General features: G+C 46.4%; 1 protein-coding gene across 1 annotated transcript in view; it reads left to right on the top strand.

The window, feature by feature from the left end:
* LOC120848272 (mitochondrial enolase superfamily member 1) overlaps window positions 1-26,469 on the top strand; it is a 44,187-nt gene that overhangs the window by 898 nt on the left and 16,820 nt on the right. The window contains exons 2-3 of the mRNA XM_042286591.1: window positions 18,647-18,749; window positions 25,322-25,437. Of these exons, the coding sequence (XP_042142525.1) occupies window positions 18,647-18,749; window positions 25,322-25,437 (219 nt within the window). The remainder of the gene's footprint in view (window positions 1-18,646; window positions 18,750-25,321; window positions 25,438-26,469) is intronic.

Raw genomic sequence — 26,469 nt, forward strand, 5'->3', positions numbered from 1 at the left:
GGGGGCGGTGCCCTTGGTATTCACCAAAAAAATATATTACACCCTATTCGCCGTGGTAGATGTTGTAGTGGGATAAAGCGCTGGATATTCTATTTTTGTAATCCAGCTTTTTGTACTGAGGTAGAGAACAGCACACCATTATCCGAGCGCTTCGACACCCCAGCGCCAAAAGTGTTTGTTGGCACTACTACGCATGCCACGTGCGGTTTCAAACTTTGGTAAAAATGCTGTACTACAAATATCACTTCACCAAATAAACACAACGTGTGAACCAGGCTTTGGAGCGCGTTACCGTCCCACGGTCTGCCCTACCCGTGACGTCACAAACGATGATGATGATAGCTAGAGAAGCGCCCCCCCCCCCCCCCCCCCCCCCCCCCGTAGTTCGCAGACACGCCGCCAACAGGCCGCATGTGCACCCTTTTGCTAAATTTAACTGATGCAGCGGAAGCAATTGAGCCTACACTTCGCCGTACCCTCGTAATTAACGAATAGTGTTGTTGAGCGCTCATCTCCGTAGTGCCGTCTTTCCTGCACGGTATGTTAATCCCGCTCGTCACGTGACTGAATTCGGCGAATAGCGGCGCCGCGCCTTCGGCGCGCGGCGCGCTCAAAAGCAGAGGAACGTACGGCGGGGCGCGTGCAACGCTTCTGCGCGGCACTTGATCCGGCGCGGCGGCACGTGGAAAACAGACGCGCAACTCTGTTAACGAACTACAGTCAGCGCCATCTATCAACGAAAACGCTGAATGTGAACGTCCCCTACTGATGGCCAGTGCAAGGCAGACATGTATTGGACAAAAGTGCAACTTTCAGCGTTCAGGTGGTGGGTCTCGGGTTCAGTCAGCCCCAGCTCGAGATCCACCTGAACGACACGCACCATCAGTTCGATGGTACGTGTCAGTGCTGTTACCCCCGGCGTTTGGCCAGTCTTTGATTTACTGGCGGCCATAGCTGTGTGCGCGATTGCTGAGCGCGTGCTGATGGCGAACTTCCACACTTATTTTGGAACGTGCACTCCACACCGTCATGTTGCCGGTCTTAGCAGCCTGTTAATGTGAGCTCATTCTGAGCATGCGCTCTAAACAGCACTCACAAATATGGCGTCCAGTGAATATACTGTACATAGCGTGTTTTCGGTTTTTGGTTTTGTTCTAGGCATGACACCACTGTTGTAAATACATTTTTCTAACCAGACACCAACGCTTTTCGTCGCGGCCTTCTGCAATAGGTACACGGTTGAGGGGGTCTCATCGCCATTTGGATACGCTGTCAAAAATTCCAAAGAAACACGCTCTCTTTTATATCTCGTCACACCAGATGCATTACATGTGCCTGGTAGAACCTCAATTGTTTTGAGCCTTTTTCACGAGAGAGACGAACAATAAAGAAAGAAACAATCATTTTCTAACTGTGTGTGCAGCTGTTTGGCAGATGACACCGCTAAATCGGTCAGGCAACGCTCTCGAATATCGTGTGCTACATCCTGCCAGAGGCGCGTGTATACTGTTGGGAGCTAGACGCAGATATAGGATTCAGCCTTCCAACCCGCTAACGGCAGTCGTGTGGAAATGGGTCACGTAACCAAGATCGAGACCTTTGACGTACGCTTCCCCACATCTCTGGAATATTACGGCTCTGACGCTATGGTGAGTATGGCCATGGTTGTTTTCTAATAAATGTAAAAAAAAAAAAAAAAAAAAAAACTGTAGCGATATTTTTTTTAAAGGAAAGCACAGATATAATTTGTTTTTATTCGACCACCAGGATCCCGAGTTTATACGGAGAGAAACTGAAGGAGAGGAGGAGATGAGAGCGTGTGGTGACGTCAGAACGCTGAATTCTGATTGGACGGATTCCTGACAGCTTAACAAACGCAAGGCATTTCTTAAACGCAATCATATTTTAGCGTCTAACTATTTTGCGATTTCCACGTCTCTTGGGGTTCGGGCAAGCCAGCGGGCTCGGAGAGAGTAACTAAAGAAATATCAGTGCGTGATTTGTTAACCGGACGATGCGGAAACCTCCTCCACCTACGGGGGCGACCCGCGGTGCCGAAAGCGCGCGATACGTGAGGTCTTTGGTTCTGGCCTTACTAGTGGTCAGAGCCCCTAGAAGCTTCTTTTTTGTCGCTATACAAAATATAAGTGGCGCGAACCGTTTCAATTATTTATGAAAGTAGTTTGTGCTCAGTATTTTAGATCAGAAAAGAAACAAATGCAGTTTATAAAGTAGGGAAACAAGAAATGACCCGTTGACATACCCGCCACCAAGCGGTGGAAAAGGCGGCGCATGCTAGAAAGGGTAGTGTGACTGTGATCAGGCACCGACGTGCGGCGAGCATAGAAAGGTCCCCGGATATACACTCTTAGAAAAAAGGGTCAGTATAGTCCTCCCTAAAGGGAGGAACGCTCTTGACACATATGTTCCTTCAGAAAGGGAGAAACTTTCGTCCCTTAAGCAGGGGAGGAAAAGTTCCTCGGTCGACTGCACCTCATTATGGCGGCCACGAATCGAGCAAATCGAGCTCGGTAAGGCTTAACGAGAACACTAAGTCTATGGCACGAAGCGAGATCAGCAGGAAATAAAAACGTAACACGAGCTTTCCGCGAACTGTATTTATTTCCGAAGTTTCTTTACGCCTGCAGGTAAAGAAACTTACGTTTCGAAAGCATGCAGTCACTCAGTCTTCTCATCGTCAGCACTGCGATGTTCAACGGAGACAACCGGCACTCAGTTCGCGCACTTTATGTCCTACCTTTGCTATTCCTCGAGCCACAATTCCTTCGTCAACCGTTGAGTCAACCGCATGCACATCACGGAGGAGTGAAAATCATTCACCCGCAAAACCAAAAGCCGCTTTCAAAAAAAAAAGCAAATCCGAAGCAACCTCTTGGCTTATCTCAGCACGGTAACACGAAATTATGGCGTAGCCGCGTAGCGTAAAAGGATGTTAAATCGCTTGCCACCAGATGGCAGGATCAAGCAGAGTAATCGCATGTAGCTAGGCTAGGTGGCGCTAGATACCGCCCAATTCATGTTTTACAGAAAAATATTTTTATTTCCTTACGCCACAATTGCGTTTCCTTTTCTTCGGAATCTCTCACACATGTAGACACGTTGCGCACACTAGAAACATCAGGTCAACATATATTGAACGCATACACAGGTATCGCACATACAAACATCAATACAACAGCACACTACCCCAATCACTACTACCGAGCCCTGCGTTTCCGTCTTTTATAGTGGTCGTTTTGAACGTACGGAATTTTTCGGTGACTCCCTAAGCAAAAAAAAAATATTCCGAACATGTTCATTTTTTTTCAGAAATGTCATACATCTGAGGCTATTTTTAATGGCTCAGGGGATGGATCTCTTATTAAAAAGAAGACGCTCGATCATGCCATAATTATTTGAAAGCCAATAAATCGAGCCGCTCCAATGTGGTTCCAAGCCATGAGTTTGTTTTCCCGCATGGCCCTTCGTAGCCAGTATTTATATTGTAGTGTTCGTTTTTCTATTAGTGCTGTTCGCGCAAAGCTGCAATTGCCGTCTTGAATTAATCTCTGTAGAGCGGATATCCACTCAGCTGGAAGTGATGCTTCACGGGCACAGAAATCGCTTTTCGATCAACTTGAATGCAGTCAAAGCCGCGACTTGCGACAACTATTAAGTGTACGGAGCTGCGCCGTTGCGAGCTCGAAAACTTCTAGCGCTCACCCCAGCGCGCCACTTAGAGGGCAGTTTCTACAGGAACCGTAATATATTTAAAGGAGCGATGCAACAATTTTTGTACTGTGCACAAATACCGCTTAAATCGGATCCCTAACGTTAATGACCTATGAAACACGCGTTCGTTTTTCACCCCACGCAATAGAAGTCCCAGAAAAAAATTTAAGAAAAACGAGCGGCGTTCACCCCCTCAACTCGCAGCCAGAACAAGCGGCCACGTGATCTGGAGCCGATTATATGCCGCCACTGTTGATCATAGCCACGCGCAGGGGTTGGCAAAGCGCAGGACACGCGCTGAGTTCCAGACATTGTTATGGCTCGGCTGTTGTCGTCGTTGCAGCGATTGGACACGGGTCACAACCCGAATGCTTCTCGAGCTAGCAATTGTCACGAGCCCAAGTCGAGTGCCCACGCAATGCTCGGGTCCAATCTATGAACCGCACTCAAATATCGTCACTTGGGTGTACTGCGATCCCCGAGTTACGTCATCAAATTTTGCAAAGGAGAGATTGAATGAAAATGATCGCTTTTGTCCTTGAAATTACACCACAACAAAGGAGTTTCTTGGCCAATGGTGTTGCGTGTGAGTATCCTTGAGTCCGAGGTGTGCCAGTAAGCTAGTGTAGAGAGAAAAACATTCCAATTGAATATCGTTGCACAGCTCCTTTAAACAGTAAAATAAAGGATAGCGTTCTCTGTTCTTTTTCGATTTTGCCTGTCTTTTTTTTTTTATGCTAAACTTCCATTATAAATATACGTACCTTCCGTCATACTTTCGTAGTGTTGTCTTTTCCCCAGAGCGCGCAATCGCTCTCGGGGACCGACAGTCACATTGGCCACTGTACGGTAGGAGCTTACCGTTCAGACCAGCGTTCCAACATGACTATCCACACGCCGATCGACTGCACCTAATCCCTCAAGTGGTTTTAAACTCTTTAATGTAAAGCGGAATGTCATCCTGCGACATCCCGGCCTCTCCGATTACGGCCCGACCAGCGGCATCAATGCCCGACAGTTTACGTCATCTCATCTTGTTGTTACACCACTGATACGCGAACACACGGTCACATCGGCGATAATTCCAGTCTTCTGTTCACAACCCACAACACTGCCATCACGATGTCGCTGACACGAAGAAATACAGAACCACGTTGACGATGTTGCTGACACGCAGAAGAATCACGTTGAACGCCGGTTGGCACTCGGCACGGGACAACGGAACCGAACTCAGCACGGAAGGCACCCAGGCAGCCGGCAGGAAAACCTGCCTTCCTTGGACGCAGTTCCCGCGATTTCCATAACGTCGAAAACGTCGACACAGTTCCTCGTGGTTTCGATGCTGTAGTTCCGCGTGTGTCCCGGAAATTGGAGACAGCCGTCTTACCCAGTGTATGTAGCGCTGCTGGCACTGCTCCGGAACTTCGCTGTTTCTAGCGGCTTCGTTAGCTCGTTTGATAAAATTAGTGGTAAAAACGTCAATGCAACCGAAATGTTCTGCACGTTTGGACTAGAAGACGGAATTACAGGCGGCCTTCGCTGCCGCTGAAGCTCAATCAACTCAACATTAATGTATTAAACAACGTGCGCAATGTGCTCGAAAAACGAAACCGAAAGAAGATGGGTCGGGAGGGCGGAAGCTTTCTCCGGTCTGCCTGGAGGAGGAAAACGTCTCGGAGAATAATAAGGACTTTAATTTTCCTTTCATCGGTCTGGGTTTGTTTATGTGTGTTTTGGTAAACAAAAATAAAAATAAAAACTTTACAAAAAAAATAAATAAAAAAACCCACTTTTCTGGGGATCGAACCGTTGACCACTTGGTCAGTAGCGCGATGTTCTACCCCTGCGCCAACTGAACAAGGAGGAACTCGCCCTCCTCCTTTCATCTGAACGGCCGTTCCTCCCTTCTCTCGGCAACTTGTACGCAACAAGGAGGAACAGTTGCTTTTGCTACCTTTCTCCTCCCTTTTTTCTTAGAGTGTACGCGACGGCGCTGCGGTCGTATAGACCTTTTTTGCAAGTGCGCCGCCATCTTGAATTGACGTCACTTCCAGTATGGGCGAAAACATTGCTTTGCCTTTGCCACGCCAAGAGAAGGCATTAAGTATATGAGCGTAACCGTCACACTTTCTCTTTTTGCCTTCCCTTTATTTTTTTACTATTTGCAGGTTGAAACGTTTTAGTATTGTTTCATCGCCCATACCGGATACGCCTATTAAGTGGCTGGGGACGAGAGTACACAGGAAAGGTATATACGAGTTCGAAAATCCGACCGGTTTCGAGCGTTCCGAAGGCCTTCGGCGAGCAGATTTGGCTTGCGGTTTGGACGTTTGGCAGTATGGCCGCGCGAAGTGGCCCCCGCCCTGAACTGACCTTTACCCCGTGTTTGCTGTCGTTTGTGGCCAATGAAGTGACATGCTGATTTAGTGTTTAATCGCGGAGCAAATGCAATGCGAGCCGCCCTGACCGCCCGCTTCATACAGCCTATGCAGCACATGCTTTAGTGGCGCCCTCTCGAGCCGTCGACACGGAGCGCGGCAGACGTGAGCGCTCGCTGAGCTCACTGCCCCTCCTCTACACTCTAAGAAAAAGTGAGCACCCCCCCTAGTCATCGTGCGTTTTGACGGCTGTAACTACCCCACAGGCTTACCTAACTACCCACTGGGCTCGAGCCATTGAGAGTTAGCACCCTGTTGGAAGGTGACAAGCAGGGTGTAGTCACGTTTTATAAACTCTTGAATTGAACATTCAAGTGCATGCAGTCGTTTGATAGTAAAAGTCACTTCAAAAATCTCAAAAAGTACTTAAAACTTGTTTTCTTTGTGCGTTGGTTATTATTTATTCAAATTTAAACCGCTCGAAACAAGCGTGTGGCTCATTTCGCCTAAACTGGCAGAAAACAAACAAGTACAGGCAACATTGGTACGCACCTACTAAAACCCGAGGCAGATAAAAAGTATCGCGGTTGTCCTTTTTGGTTCCGTCGCGGGTTTTACGATGTACAACAGTAAACAACAGCTGGCAGCTGGCGTCGTGCTCGAGGAGTTTAACCAAATCTCTAGAAAAGCACAGAAAGCTACGCACAGGCGTGAGTTGACTTGAATGTTCGTCGGACGAGATACTCTTGTCGTCTTTTATTGTGCGGTTCAGTAAAGAGCGTGCTTTCAATAAAGGTGTGGTCGGTCAGTTCTGCGTGCAGTTCAGTTGCAAGTGGCCTCCTCGGTTCCGCCCGTTCCGCCGAACTTGCGCTCCTGTCGTACCCAATTTTTTTGCTTGCAAGTGCAGTGAAGTATGAAGCATTGCACACCACGACTCAGGCCGGACGGGACGAACCTACACAGATATCTGCGATCATGTTCGTGTATTTCACTATTTCTCTGTCTCGGGATACATGATTCGCCTTCACTGGCTCATTTGGCACATTTAATCGAGCATTCTCGATAAAAAAAAAAAAAATGCTCAAACAAGTATGTGTCATCCAAGGCGGAGTACTTCGAAAGGGACTAGGATTTCAGGCCTTCCAGCACGCGTTCCTTTTATCTATATAAAAGATTCCAAGCAAATTTCCAAAAATAATGCATTGGCAAACATATACCTGCTATTTGTTTTAGATATTTTTTTTTTAGAAAAAGTACTGCTGGAGACGACAACAGGTGCAGCGCAGAGAACTATGTTCTCAGCGTTCTTTGATGCTCAACAGCTCATTCACACTGGAAGCGGATCCGCATTCGCAAAGCGGTTGTGAGCGCGGTTGTGTAAAGATCCAGTCCAATTGCACGCGCACTTGATGTCATGGAGTGCGCGTGCAATCGTACTGGATATTTATACAACCGCGTTCGCAACCGCTTTGCAAACGCGGATCCGCTTCCAGTGTGAATGAGCGGTAACGCCGGTTCAGACACTTGCGTTTGAATGAGTTTGACAGCTTTGCGTCGAGAACCGAAAGCGACTCACCGGCACGAATGTGCTTCGTATGAAGCGTGGAATCCAATTCAAGGAACCATCTTCGCACGCGATGTAAGCAGCAGGGATGCCCTGGTTTCTCGCTGCCGCAACGCAGTCAAACGCAGTCAAACGCCACTGTCTGAACCAGGCTTTACACAATTTAGCATACGTATTTCGCGTTCGTTGCAGGTGAAGGCACGGGCCCGAAAGCGGCAATTCTGCACTGTCCTCTTGGCGCGAGCGCGAGCGCATAGAACGCATATTTGAAAGACACACGCTTGAGCAGAAACAATTGTAGCGAAAATAAGAAAACTGAAACAACGCTTCGGGGAGGACCGGCGGACGGGCTTCGCTAGGATCACCTGCGCGCGCTCAGTGTACTCAACATTTACTCAACCGCCGCTGAAGTCATTCGGATATGTAAAAAGAGAAAAGAAAATGCATCAGCGTGTTCAGAAAGTTGTGATTGCAGAAATTGTTTTCGATAATTAATACAATTAATTAAACAGGCTTCTGTATACTTAAAGTGTAGGCTAGCGAGAAAACGAAACTGATCAAAACGTGACGTGTAGCAACTATTCAAATTTATTCATAACCTGCAGTTCACTTTTGCAATGGATTACATTAGAGATACGAGCGCTTTCCTAAGGGCAGTAGAGGAAAATAATATATACGCGTAAACCTTGCACAGTCTTTTCGCATTTATGCAAAATATGACAGTGGTCACCATCCTAATCGGTCACAGAAAATACAGCAGTATACACCTTTCCAAAAAACACTCTACCCCAGGGACCACAATCCGTTTTCGAGCCCAGTCACTGAGTTTGAGGCTAGACTCTCACCGGCGTCCCTCCTAATTCTAACCGAGTGGACTGTGATTTCAATAGGCGCAGCCTGCGTAGGCGCAGTTTCAAACGCTGCTGGCGGCTAAATTCTCGTTTTTTCCCGCAATATTTTGTGTTTCATTGTACATGTATTTTCCCGAGGGAATTGAGAAAGCATTGTGTCACACTAAAAAAAAACAAAAAAAAAACTGTAAACTGTTTTTGTTGGGTACGCGCGCGACAGAACGAGTGCGACTGGAATGTATAGTTCTAGTTATTTGTATTTTTCTTACGATCAGTTTTGACGACGACGCGGGATTCGCCGCATGTGAAGCGACAAAGCGCTTTGCTGTCAAAAATAAATTGCAACAGAAGACGGCTGAAAGGCATGCATTTTTCACGCTCACAAATAACGTGTTTACCGATGGACAGGACACGGACATACAATTGAGGAAGTGGTAACATTAGAACAATATATCGTACATACCACACGATGCAGCGTTATCCAAAAAGAATTCATTTGAGAAAGATCTCAAATAACACAGTCACAGTCGACGACAGTCACATCTTGACGATCGGACGGAATCTGAGATGACTTCGTTTGGGGCACGTTTCGGGGAGAGCTTCCTTTTTTTCACAACCGCACCAAGGCAAAGAAACAAACGCGACTGACCCGTTTCTCACCCCAACCCGGGCAACTATTTTTGGAGATGACTGAGGATTCTACGCGGATTATCTCTGGGAGGGGAGAGAACAATGTTCGCAAAATCGCGTCGAGGGTCGTTCGACGTCCTTCACCTGCTTCGTTTCCCGTGAATGTCGAGCAGAAAAGCTTGAATGACAGGCACTTACCAGCCTTGTTTCTCACAATGGGCGCGTTCAGTAGCGGCCCCGGAGTCAAGGAGTCACTGACTCCTTCCACTGGACGGCCAAAAGTCACTTCCGGTGCACGTAACTCCGGGGCTTCGGAGTCAAGCCCCGAAGCACCGAGTCCGGAGACGGTGCACGTAGAGTCAAAGGAGCTAAAATGACGTCATTTCCTGACTGGTGACGATTTCCGGCGCTAAAAGAGGAAAAAACAAACAATATGGCGGGATAAGCTGCTTCGGTTCTGTCGCGGGTGCGCGGTTTGCTCGCTTTTGTTAAAGGGGTTATGACACGAAAATTAAACGGATAGATTATTCTTGAAATGGAATGCTCATAGGCTACTTAGTATATACACCAAGTTACGCAATTTTTAGAGCTCTGATAATTGCAATATTCAATTTACGAATTTTTATAATTTTCATCTGGCGACCAGGCAACACTGCTCAAGTTAGTCACACCATGGTGTCCATAAACCACGTGACCATGAACACTCTCTCATTCTAGGCGCCCCCATGATCGCCCAAGCTCTTCTCGTCACGGTACGAACAAAACCGCTCAAACAGCTCGGTAAACTGAAAGCTATTCTCGCTCTCGCCCCCCGGCCGGTTGACCTTCCACCCTGCATGCGCCTGCGAGATATTCCCGGACGACGGTGACCACGGCGGACTCGTCGTCGCTGGAGCTCGTCGCCAGCGGGTCGCAGTCAAAATGAACAGCTTCCAACATTTCTTGATAGCAATCAGTCTCATCGCTGCTGCGATCAATGTCGAACACTTCGACAAGGCGATCGATGCCGTAGACGTAATCGTCACAGACCGGATGGTGGAAACGTGGAAGGTAAACGAGGAAGCTGAGAGTTGATATGCCAAGAGAGCCGAGTCTGTGAGTGCGTGCAAGTAGACACCGCGCTGGAGGCTGGCTACGTCATCAGCCTCCAGGTCCGCCCGGATCTGCCCCTCCGAGGGGCCCGCATATAAATCGATTTATCCACGAAATTATCGCGCCTTTTTCAAAACAAATTTAGCAGGATTATAGAAACATACAATGCTTCCTAGCAGTATAGTTATGTAATATTTTATTTTTGGCGTGTCATAACCCCTTTAATGAAAAGTGCTCAAGGTAAGACGAATAACCCGTTCGAATATCTTTTTCAGGTAAGGCTCTTTCGGAAAATGCATTGGGCCGTATTTTGTTTGGTGTGAATATGCTAATAAACAACGCAAACGTTCATTTGACGCCGTGTCTTGATCGCCGTTGCACGGAAACTGCGGAAACTCGGTAATATTGACGATAGTCCTGTCCGCGCTCAACAGAGAAAAACAGGGTATGAACGCGACTTTGGAAGCCGGTTGGACACTCGCGCAGAGCATGATACCGATTAATGTTTTGTTTGCGTAGCTAAATCGGGGTGCACGTTGGCTGAGGCTCGCTTCGGCCGACAAAACCTTGATCGCCGAGCGCGGCCGAACTTCCCGTGTGTATACGAATACATTTTATATGAAGTTCGTTACGAAGGGCAGAACAAACTTATGGCCGTATAAAGGTATCGCAACCGGCGGGGTAGATTCGCTGAGCTCTGTATTTTGCGTGTGCTGACGACGATTTTCGTCGGCTTTTATAACAGTAGCTGCCTTTGCACCGCCAAGCGAAGGGCTCGATCGCGTTGCATCGCTTCCAACAGCAGCCAGCAGCGCTGATGTGTACAATCACCCGCTTTTTCTTCAACAACTTTGTAAAGACTTCTTCAACCGGCGTCAAATAAAAGCGATCGTGCTCGCCATCGTCTGCTTCCAGTTTATTCGGAGACCGTCTAGCACTGGGGAGGAAGCGGAAGTTGCGTAGAAGCAGGTTTGGAGCTGCGGGGTTTTTTTGCCGTTCAGTAGGCGCTCCGATGACTCCGACTCGAGGCACTCCGTTCGGAGGCAAGGGAGGCGCTACTGAACGCGCCCAATGGAAGATAACACAAGAAGGGTAGGCAGCACGCATAAAAAAATGAAGTGGAAACTTTCAAGAGAGCGAGAAAACGTCGAATGCAAAACGGCTAAAACGCATGTAGAGAACCGCGCTGAGCGGGTCTTCACAGTCCCAGAGAGTGGCAGAAAACTTCTAGCTGATAGAGGGCGCGAGAGTCGCACCAGCCGCATCAGCATCAGCAACATGGCGGCGGCCTAGGAGCGTTCTTTGGAAAGGTGTATATAAGGTGGCGGTGTCGACTAGACGTGTGTATAGGAATGTAGAATGTAGAGTGTCAATCTCATGTAGTACTATGTGCTGTGTCTGAACGCGTTGCTGTGTAGAATGCTATGGTGTCTGTAGGTCGGGTATGTGTGAAGTGTGTAGTAGAATATGTACATACGTGAATGTCTGGCGAAGCGCTGAACACAAAGACTGTTGGTTTCGTTTTTTTCTAGTTTGAGCCCTGTCCGTTAGGTGGCGCGTGGCGCCGCCCAATTCAAGGAGTCGCGCGTTTATGTGTCTACTTATTTGAGTGAAAAACATGGAGGCGTTCCATGGCTCTACCTACGGAGCTGACGGAGCAGCGAGCAGCCCCAAAGGGTTCGGTTCTCAGCCTCTCGTCCCAGTGGGATCAGTCTCATAGCCAGTTGAACGGGTGTTCCGTGCGGTGAATAGCGCGAAGTGCGTGCACAAACGCGGTGAGGATTACCAGGGACTTGGAAGTAGATAACGAATGGTAACAGGCAGGGTGTTGGAACGAAATGTTTTTCGTTCCGTTTTCATTTTCGTTCCATACAAAAAAGTTCCGTTCCGTTTCCGCTCCGGAACGAAAAAATAATGCTCCGTAACGGTTCGTAACGGTTTCTTTCTATGAAAAAAATCGCAACAAAAATTAAAAAGGAACGTAACGTTTATTCTTACACAAAAATAGATAATTCAGGCGCTCTAGAGGAATCCGCGGAAACGACATTGCTTTTGAGATCATGCTCATTGCCTTGAGAATGAGATCATGATCAAGGCACCGAGCATGATCTCAGAAGCAGCACGTCATCAAGTGTGCTCGGTGAAAGGCAAGACCTCTGGTCCGATAAAATAAATTTCAGCGCCGAGAAGGCCCTGAAGGCCCATAGGGATGAAGAAGTACACTTTTGCAACAGAGTCTCAGACTGCCGTATCCGTAGAAATACAAAAGATGGACTTCTACAACGCCGGGTCACAAACTTCCCGCGCTTGCCGTGATCTGTTGTCTGTCCGTGTCGTCCGAAGAAAGCATGGAGGGAGAGGGCGCAAGAGCCAAGGAGAGCATTGCGAGCGTGTGGAGGCGTCGCGCCACCGCGCTCTCGTTGGTGGGAAGCAATGGCGCCTTGCGTCATGTTTTTTGTTTCTCGCTGTATTTTTGGTCTTTGTTTTTGCTATGCTTGTTCGCCCGGAGTTTAGACGCGGGGGTGATGGCTTCCTTGTCTTCTCTTTAATTATGGTACAAACCAACGGCTGTCTCTTCGCTGCGTGAAACGAATTACTGAAATACCTGATATTTTCCCTTGAACCGAAAACCGATAAGAAATTTTTCGGTTTCACTCCGGAACAAAATAATAAATAACGTTTCGATTACGTTTCCGTTCCGCCCAAAAATATCAATTTTTTCGTTTTTCGTTTTTGGTTTTCGTTTCGTTCCGATACCCTGGTAACAGGTGAGCAGGAGCATTGAACGATCGGAACCGACGCCGCTTAAATCGGTGATGCTTCGCCTCACCGCTGTCAACCGAAACCGCCGGATCACTTGCGGCAAGCACAGCAAGGAGACGCTCTGTTCAATAAAGATATCATTCCATTTGTCGCTATACGATTCCTTTCTTGAATGTTTTCTGGTCGCGAAGTAAATGCAGCCGGCCGCGCGGAAGCAGTCGCGGACAACCCCCTCAAATGCCCCCCCCCCCCCCCTTCCTTTCACATCGTCGCCTCTACTCGTAATACGTGCGGTGTCCGTGGTTCGAGGCGCGTTTTGGAGTGCTTCAGTGCGCACGGAAGGCCGCGAACGGGCGCACGCACTTGAGAATCGTATTTTAGCAAAAAGCAGTCCAGCTCGCTAGGCCTTACTCGTACTGCTCCACTGTCGCTTGCCAGCCGCCATGTTGCTTTTGGGGGTGCTCACTTTGGCAACCTGTTGATTGCGTGCCGTGTGATTACCCGTGGGGTTGTCAGTATAACGAAGGTGGGGTAGCGATATCTGTGACGGCTTCTGACGACCCCAAAGCTAGTACCCCACGACAACCCTTTTGTTGAGAGTGTAGTTCACGACCACTCAAGCCACGACCAAAGACGTCATGAAGGAGGTTATTTTTTGCTTGTTTTTGTAATCTTAATTTGTCTATAACTTTTAATATAAAGTGAAATTCGAGAAAAGAAAAGTTCCATTAAGGGGGCCCTGCAATCATAATTAAGCGTCTACCTTTTTTGCGGTTTCCACGTCTCTTGGGGTTCGGGCAAGCCAGCGGGCACGGAGGGAGTAACTAAATATCAGTGCATCATATTTTAACCGGACGACGCGGAAACCTCCTCCACCGACGGGGGCGACCCGCGGTACCGAAAGCGCGCGATATGTGACGTCTTCGGTCTTGGGCTTACTACTGGTCAGAGCGGCTAAAAGCTTCTTTTTAGTCGAAATACAAAATATAAGTGGCGCGAATCGTTTCAATTACTTATAAAAGTAGTTTTTGTTCAGGATTTTAGATCAGAAAAGAAACAAATGCAGTTTATAAAGTACGGAAACAACAAATGACCCGTCGACATACCTGCCACCAAGCGGTGGAAGAGGCGGCGCATACTAGAAAGGAGTAGTGGGATCAGGCGCCGACACGGAAAGGTCCCGGATGTACGCGGCGGCACTGCGGTCGTATGCACTGGAGGATCCGACCGGCTCTGAGCGTTCCGAAGGCCTTCGGCGAGCAGCTTTGTTTTCGCGGTTTGGCCGTTTCGCGGTATGGCAGCGCGAAGTGGCTCTCATTCTGAACTGATCTTTACCTCGTGCTCGCTGTCGTTTGTGGCCAACGAAGTGTCATGCTGAATTAGTGTTTAATCGCGCAGCAAATGCAATGAGAGCCGCTCTGGCTGCCCACTGCATACAGCCTATCCAGAACATGCTTTAGTGGCGCCCTCTCACGCCGTCGACACGGAGTGCGGCAGGCGTGAGCGCTCGCTCAGCTCACTACCCCTCCTCTAATTCACGGCCACTCAAGCAACCAAGGACGTCATGAAGGAGGTCATTTTTTGTTTGTTCTTGTAATTTTATTTTGCCTATAACTTTTAAAATAAAGCGCTATTCGAGAAAAGAAAAGTTTCACTAAGTTACTACGTTCAGTGCGCTCAGGTTCGGTGGAAATTAAAAACCAGTGAAAAAGTCCTTGCAGGGCCCCTTTATAAGCTGTCGTATTATCGCCAAGGGTATTGCGGCAGCTGATGATACAAACGCCGCGGATTGTGAAGCCATGGTATCAGTAACTGTAAGCCTGTAGCTCTCAAGTTTTGAGCAGGATATCTGGGATATTTTACGGTCACGTTTCTTTTGCACATCGCGTACTGCGCCCTTTCAAACCATGGAAAATAGAAGGGTAGGAGAGGGCACGACGTCAGTCGCGTGGCCTCCACAAGCTCGCCTCTTTCTCAAGTTTCCTCCTTACTCTCCTCAGTTATCAGCCCAACATGACCCCATCACGTGACCGTAGCTAGCCTCCGTCTAGCCTTCGATCTGATAAAACCTACAGGACGGAGCGCGCGCAAGCCTCCAAGGAATCCTTCTACAATCAACCATCCACCTGGCACGTGACATGTCACGCGCACCAATCGCCAGAGAGATCTGCGGTCACATTGGGCACAATATAGTTTAAACGTTTTATGACTAGGCTTCACCAATATTGCAACTAGCCCACTCCTAGTACCTCTAACCTCCTTGTTTCAAACGCTCTGCTTGCGTGCGTGGAGAGGCGCGCTTGTACTGCATACGCCCGCGATCAGAAAGGGTATTGACTGGGAACTGCTGAACGATTATTCTCCTATCACGAATGATGTAGAAGTGCTTTCTTTACGTAACAATCACATATTTTTTGCTGTTTTTGTATCGCCCACCGGTCGGTAGCATTACATTCTTCTTTTAATTCTGTATTTTTTTGTGTTTACAAATGAAAACAAGAGCCGTTTACAACTCCCTGTAACGCCGAATTAGAGCGCAGCTCTTGAGGAGGAGGATGGAAGGGTACTGAGGGGGAGGGTATACCCCTCCTCCCTCCTCCTCACCCTGCCTGCTACTCCTTTTCGTTCACCTCCTTGACTGACGAGTGAAGGCTTAGTGGTTATCGAGCTGTTCAACTCTTTCACGGTGTCTGCCCTTTATATTTCCGAAATAGTTTATTGAGAGAAAATGATAATCTGGAAAGTCCGGATATTTCGATGGGGAGGCACTCACTTTAGCGAACGACGGTTTAGCGAGCGAAACCTCGTCCACGATATTTCATCGATTGACGGTATTCATTTGAACGAATGCGGTCGCCCGGTTCGGCCAGGTGACATTAGTTCATTTCAATGAATTCAGAATAAACGGTTGATTCCCATATCTTAAACTGTGTTTAATTTTTCGTGGTATTATCTTCCGCCAATGAACGTCATTGTAAACTTTGTTTAATGAAACCATCAATACATCAAACGTTTAAAAATATTCATTTTAGGCATGACACACGCATATTCTGCTCGCAAATACGATAGTATAACGTGACCCCAGTGGAAAGACGCGCATTTAGGGACGTTATGGTATAACGGTGCTAAAAAAAACAGCTTGACTGAGTTGATCATTTAAAGAAGACATGGGCATTCACAGGCTGAACTGCTAGAGCACCAGATTCTTCTCGCTCCCTATTATACATCCCCAAATCGCAGTATTAAACGCTTCTAAGGCGCCTTCATGAAGATGATGTGCGACAAACTAAAAGGACAAAGAGAAGTCGGCTTATTATGAGTGAAAGTTACCTAACGGTTTCATCATCTGCAGGTCATAGATTACTCAATGTTTTCCCGACGGATGTGAGTTCATGCAAGTCAGTAAAGATATGTTAATAAAGGTTAAAAAAAATGAGATTTTTTTTTTTATTTACGCTCAATGTAGATAATATTTTATCAATAAGTTTTATTTCCTGATTGACGCCTGAAAGACAACAGTAGGCAGAAAAATATTGTTTTTATATTCATAGACTAGAATTATTGGTGCATATATTTTTTACATTTTATTAAATAATCTGTGGATGCGTTTACTGGGAAATAATTTATGAAAACGTCTCCAAAATCAGGGCGCTGCCATCTTGCTTGGCTGGAGTGCGCTTGGACGAGTCATAATCCGATTACGAAGCCTTGCTAAGGCGTCGTAATCGGATTAAGGCCGCGCCCAAGTACGCACCCCACTGAGGAAAATGGCGGCGCCCTGAGACCGAACTTGCAAACGGTTGACAAGCATCACGCAGTCTATCCACACACACAGACAAATTTTTAAGACTCAGATTACTTGTGACTCGCTGACCCGTTATGGAATATCAGAAATTACTTCAAACCGTTTATTTAAGAAAGAAAAAAACGGTTTTTAGGGGCAACTCATTGGTAATCGAAAAGGTAAAAACCGAAACCCTAAAAAATTGAAACGAAACCGATTTGAAGAAAAAACAGTAACCGTACCCGAACCGTTATACGGTTTCAGTCCCTGCTCATAACCTCATTGCAGTTTCCTTTCAGAAAGAACTCTTCAACTGAAACAGCCTTAATAAATAAATAAATAAATAAATAAATATATATATATATATATATATATATATATATATATATATATATATATATATATATATATATATATATATATATATATATATATATAGGGTGTTTTTTAAGCTTAACAGATTTGTTTAAAGAAAGCCGTGAAAGTTACACCTATGCCGCTTGTGGAGGTGAGTTACACTGCCAGGAGGACATATTATAGGGGGCTAATCGCAACGATCAGTCGTCTAATTAATTAAAATTCGTTAATTAACTTTTTAATTAATGAAAATAGCCATATGGTTCCAATTAGGGACTTGATGACGGTCGTCGAAAACCCTTAAATCAGTCAATTTCAGAAAGACTTTCGGCGCGTGAGAAGCGTAGTATTGTACTAAAGTTACCACTCGTGGAGCAGGCACAAGGCTGGGGCTAGATAAGAGACGGAAAAATCGCGCGGGCGCCTTACCGCAACCGCTAGCTTTGTACCTGCTCCACGAGTGGTAACTTTAGTGCACTACTACGCTTCTCACGCGCTCAATGTCTTTCTGAAAATGACTGATTTAATGGTTTTCAATAACGCTGAGCAAGTTTCTAATTGGAACCATATGTCTATTTTTATTATTTAAAAAAGTTAATTAATGAATTTTAGTTAATTAGTCGATTGATTGTTACGATTAGCACTCTATAACATGTCCCCCTGGCCGTATAACTCACCTCCACAAGCGGCATAAGTGTAACTTTCATAGCTTTTTTTTAAACAAATCTGTTAAGCTTAAAAAAACACCCCGTATGTATATAAACAAATTGAAAGCAAAAAATTGGTTCTTGGGGTGCTCTTAGATTTTACGTGGGGAATCTGACTGTCTTAATCATAAAGTCTTATAATAAAAATAATAAAAAAAAATTACAGGAAGACCTATTGGTGCATTCTTCGGGAATGCGTTAGCATGACCACTGGAAACACACCTTTTTTCCTTTCGGCTTTCTCTTTTGCTTCCTCTATATTTTGCTTCCTCTTTTTGGCCTCGTCACGCGGTCAGTGTTTGCGTTTCCACAAAGGGGAACGCGTGTGGCGTTTCCCCAAGGGTCATGCTAACAGATTTCCCCAAAATCCACCAATGGGATCTTCCTGCGACATGAAACCGAAACCTAAACGCGTCCAACATGAACGCTTTTCCGGGACGCCATGGAATGGTGTCCGTGCTTTCTATCTTTCTAAAAAGAGCTAATTTACTTGTATTCGATGATACTCAGCAGGTTTCTAATTGGAACCATGTAACTGAAAAGTGTTTCAGTAAATATTGTTTAATTATTTTGCTACTTAATACTTTTTTTTTTTTTTTGCAATCCTTGAAGTTTGCCGCGGCGGGCTGCAGTTCATTCCCGGAAAGGGTTCGCTTTTTCCCCCTCAACCAGCCAATTTTAAGGAATTTGGAAAGTCGTCGCTGAAACACCCGACTGCGACTAGGAATTACCCTATGTGCAAATTTGACATGATTTTAAAGTTTCTCAACTGTATGTTTCTCCCAAAGCACACAGATCCGGACTACTCGTGCGCCTACGTCATCATTAGCACGGACAATAACCTGCAAGGCCACGGACTCACTTTCACGGCTGGACGAGGGACAGAAATTGGTAAAAACCCTTCTGGCATTCTTTTTTTCATTACTTTATGCCATCAGTTAATTATTCATCGCAACATAAATCTAATCGTACACAGACCATTCCAGTAATTGCGTACTGCGGGGTGCCATCTTATAGTCTACTCGGCTGTGGGACTTGTTCTGGGCATGCGCAGTAGCTTTCTTCCGCAGAATAGCAGACGCCACCGTCTGCTATTCGCCACGTTAGCCTTTTCCTTTGTTCCGAGTGGGTTGCCATTCGTGGCGCCGCGATTAGGATTTGCCTCGCCGTGACGTCACGAGCCTAGGGACAACTCCCTACCTCCCTCCTAGGGACAGGTTCGACAGTGCGTGTGAAAACATGATGGATATTCGGAGTTATAAACCACCACCGCCAAAGTTGACAGTCTGACATTGCTCATGTTCCCGTCGATGACAGCAAAATTAACTCAACTAAAGGCGTCGAGTGAGCGTTTGGACAATTGTGGAAGCCGACCATAACGACACTTATGGACGCAAACGTCGCTAATAGCTTAGTTTAGTGGAGGTGTGCCAATACAAAACAAAAACAGGTTTTCTTACTAAAAAAAAAGAAATACTTTGTGGCATGAAGTTCCACACACATACACAAACCACACTTAAAAAAAAAAAAAAATCCCGCGAGGCACAAAAATATTGCTTGATTAAGGTGTATACGGAAAACCACAACCCCCCGGACATGAAGGTTCTGGACGTTCTATGTCACGGGCTAAGTGTGCAGTCCGGTCATACACTCTAAAAATGGTCACGCAGAGCAAGCGTGACGCAAAGCGATTTTTTGCACGCTTGTTCTAAGCGTGGTGTGTTTCAACACTTAGAATTCACGCTCCCTAAGCGTGAACTGAGCATAGGTTTAACGCTTGGAGGCGTGACGCAAAGAGATTTTTTACACGCTTGTTCTAAGCGTGCTGTTTTTCAACGCTTAGAAGTCACGCTCCCTAAGCGTGAACTGTGCTATGGTTTAACGCTTGGCAGGCGTGAGGGGGCCCTTGTGTTTACACGCTTATTACGGCGTGCGTTTTCTCCACGCTTAGATAATGGCGCCTCCGAGGCGTGTGAAATGTGCGTCGCGGTGGAGACCTCTGGCCGTGGGCATTGGGCTTTCTCGCATTTAGTATATCATCCCAATAACTAAGATTATTGGGACGATATACTAAATGCGAGAAAGCCCAATGTCAGCCGCCAGAGGTTTACGTGCACGACGCACATTTCACGCGCCTAGAAGGCGTCATTCTTTGAGAGTGAAGAAAACTCACGCCGTAATAAGCGTGTGAACACACGGGCCTCCATGCTTTGTTATCGGATACCGTTATAGGAGCTACAAAACAATCTACTAAATCTCTCCAAGTACTCCTTTGGACGAATTTAGTAGTGCAAGAAAGATCAACGTGCTGCTTCATGTATAATTACGCACATATACGAATGACAGTTGTGAATCATGTTGCGCCTGGTACATTGCGCTAAGCAGCTGCAAGCTGTTCACAGCTGTACAACTTGTATAAAGATTTTAGGAAACTTATCTTTGGCATCTAAAAACCCAAAGAAAGAGAGAGAGAGAGAGAGATCTCGTTAGGCTCCAGTTACAAGAAGGAACAGTCCAAAAGGAACTAAATAGAGGAAGGCGAACAAATTTCAGCTTCGGGGCTAAACTCTTTACTAGAAAATCTTTTTTTTTTTTTTTGCACAAATAAGCCGTTAAAAAGTATTAAGCCCACTAACTGCTAACAACTGCAACAACTATGAGTATCATAAAACAACTATGACCGAATGTCAATATTTTGAATTTTTAGCGGGTGTGAATCAGGATATATTTTTCAGTAAATGTTAGTAAAAATATCAATATATAATTCATTACCATATGTCTTGAAGCTACAGTGATAATTGTGTCGTGTTATACTTCTTTGCGGTTCATTTTCTACAACATACAACAATTGGTATATTAGAAAAATTGTGCTTGGTGGCAAGTTTGTGATTTTGTAAAAGAAATTAACCACAAAATAAGAAGGAGGTCTTTCCTTCTAAAAATGGTTCGTAACGAAACACAACCAGTTTAAACAACGTCAACACTTCGCTAACAAAGGTGAAACTGGCATAATTATTGAATGAGTTCAAATAAGCAAAGTGTTGACTTTGTTAGGAAAGTCAACATTTGTTAACAAAACTTGAATTGGCGTAATGACTAGATTTAGTTTTGGAGCATTCGACCACGTGGCACTTGAAATATTTTTCTACATATCTTAGATTTTTCATTATTAAGGGCCCTTTCGTTCACTTGACTAGATCTATTAATATATTGACGTACATAACTCCCTCACGCACCCTTTTCTGGGCCCACGCTACCTCAGATCTGCTTGCTGGTTTCACTACTCTCTGTACAAAACTAAGCATCTGCCCAAATGCTGCTGGGTAAATTAAGCTCTTTAAGTAGTAAACACAGAGGCATGGCACCAGCCCTTTCTCGAGAGACGTCTCTGGTTGCAGGTCGATTTCATTACGTGGTTCGTTGCCGCAGACTAGCCGTCTCGTTTCGGCCCACACAATGCAGGGTCCCAGAACATCCGTCGGTGCAACCTGTTAACAATAAGATTAAGATATTATGGCCTAAAAAAACTTAGTATTACAAAAATGAGTATAAACACTTGAACGTTAACATTGTCCACGTTGCACTAACTGAAGCGCTCATAACAGGCTGTTCTTAGTTTGTAAAGCTGTGTAGCATTAATGGCGCTATGAGCGTGCTTGAAGTATTCTCTCTATTGCGAAAGTGCGCTACTCGCCGCCGAAATCAGTGGGTTTTCTTGCGAGCGTCACGAAAAAGCGTTACGCGGACGCGTTATGGTTGCGCCGACGGCGACGCCGCTCAAGCTAACTCGATATTTCTGCAAAGCTTTATCTCAAAGAAACGATTGGGTTGAGGCCGATTAAAACCAAAATGAAACATGCCTGCAAGCATCGGAATATGCAAAGATTGACGCGGCTGCCTCTGTTGTTACTCAGCCTCAGCAGACTTGTACGTAATTCAACTACTCTACTCAGGTTACTGTAGTTTAACTACTTTTCGGAGTAGTTTAGTAACTTTCAATTATATCTTTATTTCGGTATTTATTAGTTTACTTCAATTACTTTTTCTGAGTAACTTCTACTCAAATTACAAATTACTTTCGAAGTTTAGTGGTCGTTTTGCCTATCAACAAACATTCCTGCTCAAAAGAGATAAGATGTCAGAAGATCAGCTGTCATTTGCAAAGATATTTGCATATGGCGTAGGAAAGGGAGGGGGGATTGTTTGGAGAGTCTGAAACCCCTAAAAATTTTCACGAGCCCCCCACTTCAATTTTACTGCTACGATGTGCGGGGAACGAATAGACACGACGCAAGTGGGGCCCAGTAAATGCGGGATTAGCGCCGAAGACTGGCGTTTTTTTTGTGTCCCGATGAGCAAGGAGGCTTGACCCATTTGAAGAAAGGGCTGCTCCCCGCTTCTCCTCAACGTAGAAACTCTCGCCCACTACAGGAGATGCACACACTGCGTCCTCAGTCAAAGGAGGCAACAAAATGCAGCACCTCCTCTTGAGCTTATCTGGTGCTCCCGTAGTTTGTGCTGCACTCGAAGAACCGCGTGCTAAAGGGCAACGCGAAGGGGACCTTTTTGCGTTGTCTTCCCTCCAAAACTCTGAATATGCAGTTTTTGAATGGTTCGAAGATCGTTCGAGAAACCTTAATTAGTAATTCCCCCAATGTTTTTTTTTTTTTTTTTTTATAAAAATAATAAGCAAGCAGTGTTGGAAAGCACTCAGAGCACATGGAACTTAAAGTGCTACGCTTTAGAAAGTGTACTTACTATTTTACTTGAAGTACATAACCTCTAATTTATTTTGTACTTTAGTTCAAGTACTTTTTACTTTGCGCAACACTGTAAACAAGCAAACATTGTCTAAAAAATCAAGCTCAGGCAGTGCTAAACCTCAAAGTAGAAATGACACCTTTGCAGTACATCATTGACCAAACAAGCAAGAAAGTAGAAAACAATTAGGGTAGGCACGCAGTAGCAGGACCACGCAGTAGCAATAATAGACATTTAGGGTGTAAGCGTAAAGGCCCGTTCACACTCTTGCGACTGACTTCGACCGAGAGAGACCAGACCGGTTTTTAAGCCTTTTGCGACTTCTTAGGACCGGATGCGATGAAGCGGAGCTGGTCCTAAGAAGTCGCAAGAGGCTTAAAAACCGGTCTGGTCTCTCTCGGTCTAACTCGGTCGCAAGAGTGTGAACGGGCCTTTAAGGCTCGTTCACACTCTTGCAACCAGGGCCGTACCCAGAAAAAAATTTCGGGGGGGGGGGGGGGGGGGGGGGGGGTTTCGAGGACAACGGCGGCCATTTTGTCTTATTTTCGCCTATGAATCATGTGCATCGGTGGCATATAATGGAGAGTTATAGCAAACCGAAGAACCGGTCCCGGTTTGGTACCCGGTAGCCGACCGGTGCCACTGCGCGTGCGCAGATGTGGAGATTAAAATCGGCTGGCTGCAAGTGCACCGACCAGGGCCATACCCAGAAAAAAATTTCGGGGGGGGGTCAGAACCCCCTATCCCCCCCCCCCCCCCCCCCCTGGTTACGGCCCTGCTTGCAACCGAGTACGACCGAGAAAGACTTCTTGGGACCGGATGCGCTGAGCGGAGCTGGTCCTAAGAGATCGCAAGAGGCTTAAAAACCGGTTTGGTCTCTCTCGGTCGTACTCGGTTGCAAGAGTGTGAACGGGCCTTTAGACTAAAGGTCCGTTCACACTCTTGCGACCTCTTAAACCTGGGTTCCTTAAAACTTCTTAAACCAGAGAACACACTGGCGCCATCTATTGGGAAGCAGTGTAAACTCGGCGGTCCGGCATATTTTTTTTATTTCTCGCGCATTATCCTTTTTTTTTTTTTTTTCTCGAAAAACTTTTGTCAATGTTATAAACGAGCCTTTCTATGGGTATTACGCACATTTGACCTCGGAAATCCCGCAAAACCTTCGCTCTTGTGAAATGCAGTTCCAGGTTCACCGCATAGATGGCGCCACAATGCCAGTGTGTTTCCTCATTCTAAAAACATTTAAGAAGTTTCAAGAGTTCTCGTCTCTCTCAGTCGTACTCGGTCGCAAGAGTGTGAACGGGCCTTGAGAGAGACCAGACCGGTATTTAAGCCTTTTGCGACTTCTTAGGACCGGATGGGCTGCAGCGGAGCTTGTCCTAAGAGATCGCAAGAGGCTTAAAAACGGTCTGGTCTTTCTCAGTCGTACTCGGTTGCAAGAGTGTGAACGGGCCTTTAACTTTCAACACGGGAGATCGACGCAGAGGCGGGACTTACGGCAAAATATGCTTTTGAAGTTTTTGCGACAGCAATGCAACACTTGGAATAACAAGCTTATTTATGTACTGGAGTCTCCATATACACCCGAGAACAAACCCACCCGACTACCTCAACTACGCCCCAACATGCACGGTTCATTCCTTCACCTTTCCAAATGAACAACATTTGTTTCAATTCCGCGCTCAATCACAAGCAGCAAAAACTGTTTCCTAGATGAGGCAGTTATGCTGAAAAGCACATCGCTTCGAGAAAACCAACACGGTGGAGATTGTGGTACTTGATACTTGCGCTTTCACAACAAAAGAAAAAAAAAAAACAGCGGATTAAGACAGTGATGAGGGATAAACGAAAACAGGGTTCTTACCCAAATATTGCAGTCTTTCATGAATAACTGGCGAATGGCAGCAGTAAAGGCACCAGCCAAATGGGAAGCCCTTTCCTTGGCTGGCATTCAGATACGTCTCCCGCATGAATTCGGGGCACTCGCACTCGCTATGTTTGCAGCGGCTTTGCGGCACTCCACGCACGTCAAGTGCGGTAAACATGGCACACTGTGCCCGAACTCACGCGCCGTCTCCCGCTAAATCTCGCAAGTCGCAGTCAGTCAAGCTGGTCCAGCCACCAGCCCCAGCCACAAACAAGGCGTGTCGGGAACTAAATGAGCAAACCAGGGAGCAACGGGAACAACGCAACGGCTTTCTCGCTTTTCCCGCCAAAAAAGACGACGCATCCGCCCCCTGTGCTTCCAGAAAAAAAAAAAAAAAAAAGCTTTCATCAACAAAAAATTAACAAAAAAGCCCGCGCTGGTGCATCTTCAGGAGGGTCAACCCATTCGGATATTTATTAGCGTGACGATCAATGGAGGCGCGCGCGTTTCTCCAAAAATCTAAGCGTGTGCTTTGCGGTCGTCACGCTAACGCTGTTGATCACATACGGAAAAAAGGCCGAGCGGGATTCTTCAGACTGCTCTAACGCTTGGACACAGAAAACAAACGCTTATTCTCCATCACGTGGTGCTTAAAACGTCATTCCCGTCGTATTGACGTCGGCTCCACGCTTGAAACTCGCAGTTAGCGTGAGGTTCAGCGTGACAGTTTTTAGAGTGTACCTTGGTACACCATTGTTGAAAGAATTTACCGCTGTCTACCAAGCTTCCTAATCAAGTCCTGTACAATATAAAACTCTCTCTTACCTTTCAGTCGTGGCAGCTGTAAAAGCGCTGATCCCCATCATCAGAGGGGTGTCACTGGAGTCCATCTATTCCAACTTTGGCCAGTTCTGGCGGAAGCTCACTAGCGACAGTCAACTCAGATGGGTGAGAACCACGGCTCAGCGTTGCGTACGCGATTCTTCTGCTATTAAGGAGTTTTCCTAGATTTTTTTCGCTGTCCCGCAACGCTCTCCGCAACCAGGTATACGCTAGCCGGAACTCTACAGTCAAGGCCATCGGCGCGCCGGCGCAGGCTGCTTCGTAGCGGAGGGCTTGGCGGAGGGGGAAACGCGGTCTACGAAAACTCCATAGGGAGTATTCACTAAACGCCATATTTGTGGGTGCTGTTTAGAGCGCATGCTCAGAACGAGCTCACATCAATAGGCTGCTGAGACCAATCATCTTGATGGTGCGGAATGCACGTTGCAAATGAACTGTGGAAGCTCGCCATCAGCACGCGCTCGGCAGTCTCGCACACGGCTATGGCCGCCAGTGAATACTCCCTATTAGCGAGGTTTCGCAGCGGATCCCGTAAAGGCCCGTTAAGACACTTGTGTTTATGACTTCGACCGACTGACACAAGACAGGATTTTAAGCCTCTTGTGACGGCTTACGGCCGGCTGCATCACTGCGCAGCCGGACCTAATGGCAAATTCAGATGGGGCAATTTCTCTTAGCAACTTGACGTCGCAACACTGCAGCAACACGGGCCGCCTGCATTCACATGCAGCAACCGCAAGCAATTTGCTACGATTTGCCATTATCATTACATTTAAAATTTTTCGCGCAGTTTAGACATACTTACGGCCTATAAACGTGTTTCTATATTTCTAAATGGCGTTGAATATACTAACTCATCCATCTCAAACCTTATTCCCAGAAACGATCCATTTCAAACCAAAACCAAGTGTTTAGTTGTCATCATCGCCATCACAGGGGTGCATGTCAAAATATCGTGACGTCACGGAACCACGTGACATCACACTGTCAAGCGATCTCATGGCGTCACGTGACGTCACAGTGTCACGTGAACGCCGTCCGCTAAATTTGGCGGGACTTAAGTAAGCTAGATTTAAACGCGGCAATGTAACAGTGCGCATTAGTGCCTCAGCCACCGCCGGAGTTCATAGGCCCTTT

This window comes from Ixodes scapularis, unplaced genomic scaffold (genome assembly GCF_016920785.2).
Source record: "Ixodes scapularis isolate PalLabHiFi unplaced genomic scaffold, ASM1692078v2 PGA_scaffold8__174_contigs__length_109621045, whole genome shotgun sequence".
Lineage (NCBI taxonomy): Eukaryota > Metazoa > Arthropoda > Arachnida > Ixodida > Ixodidae > Ixodes > Ixodes scapularis.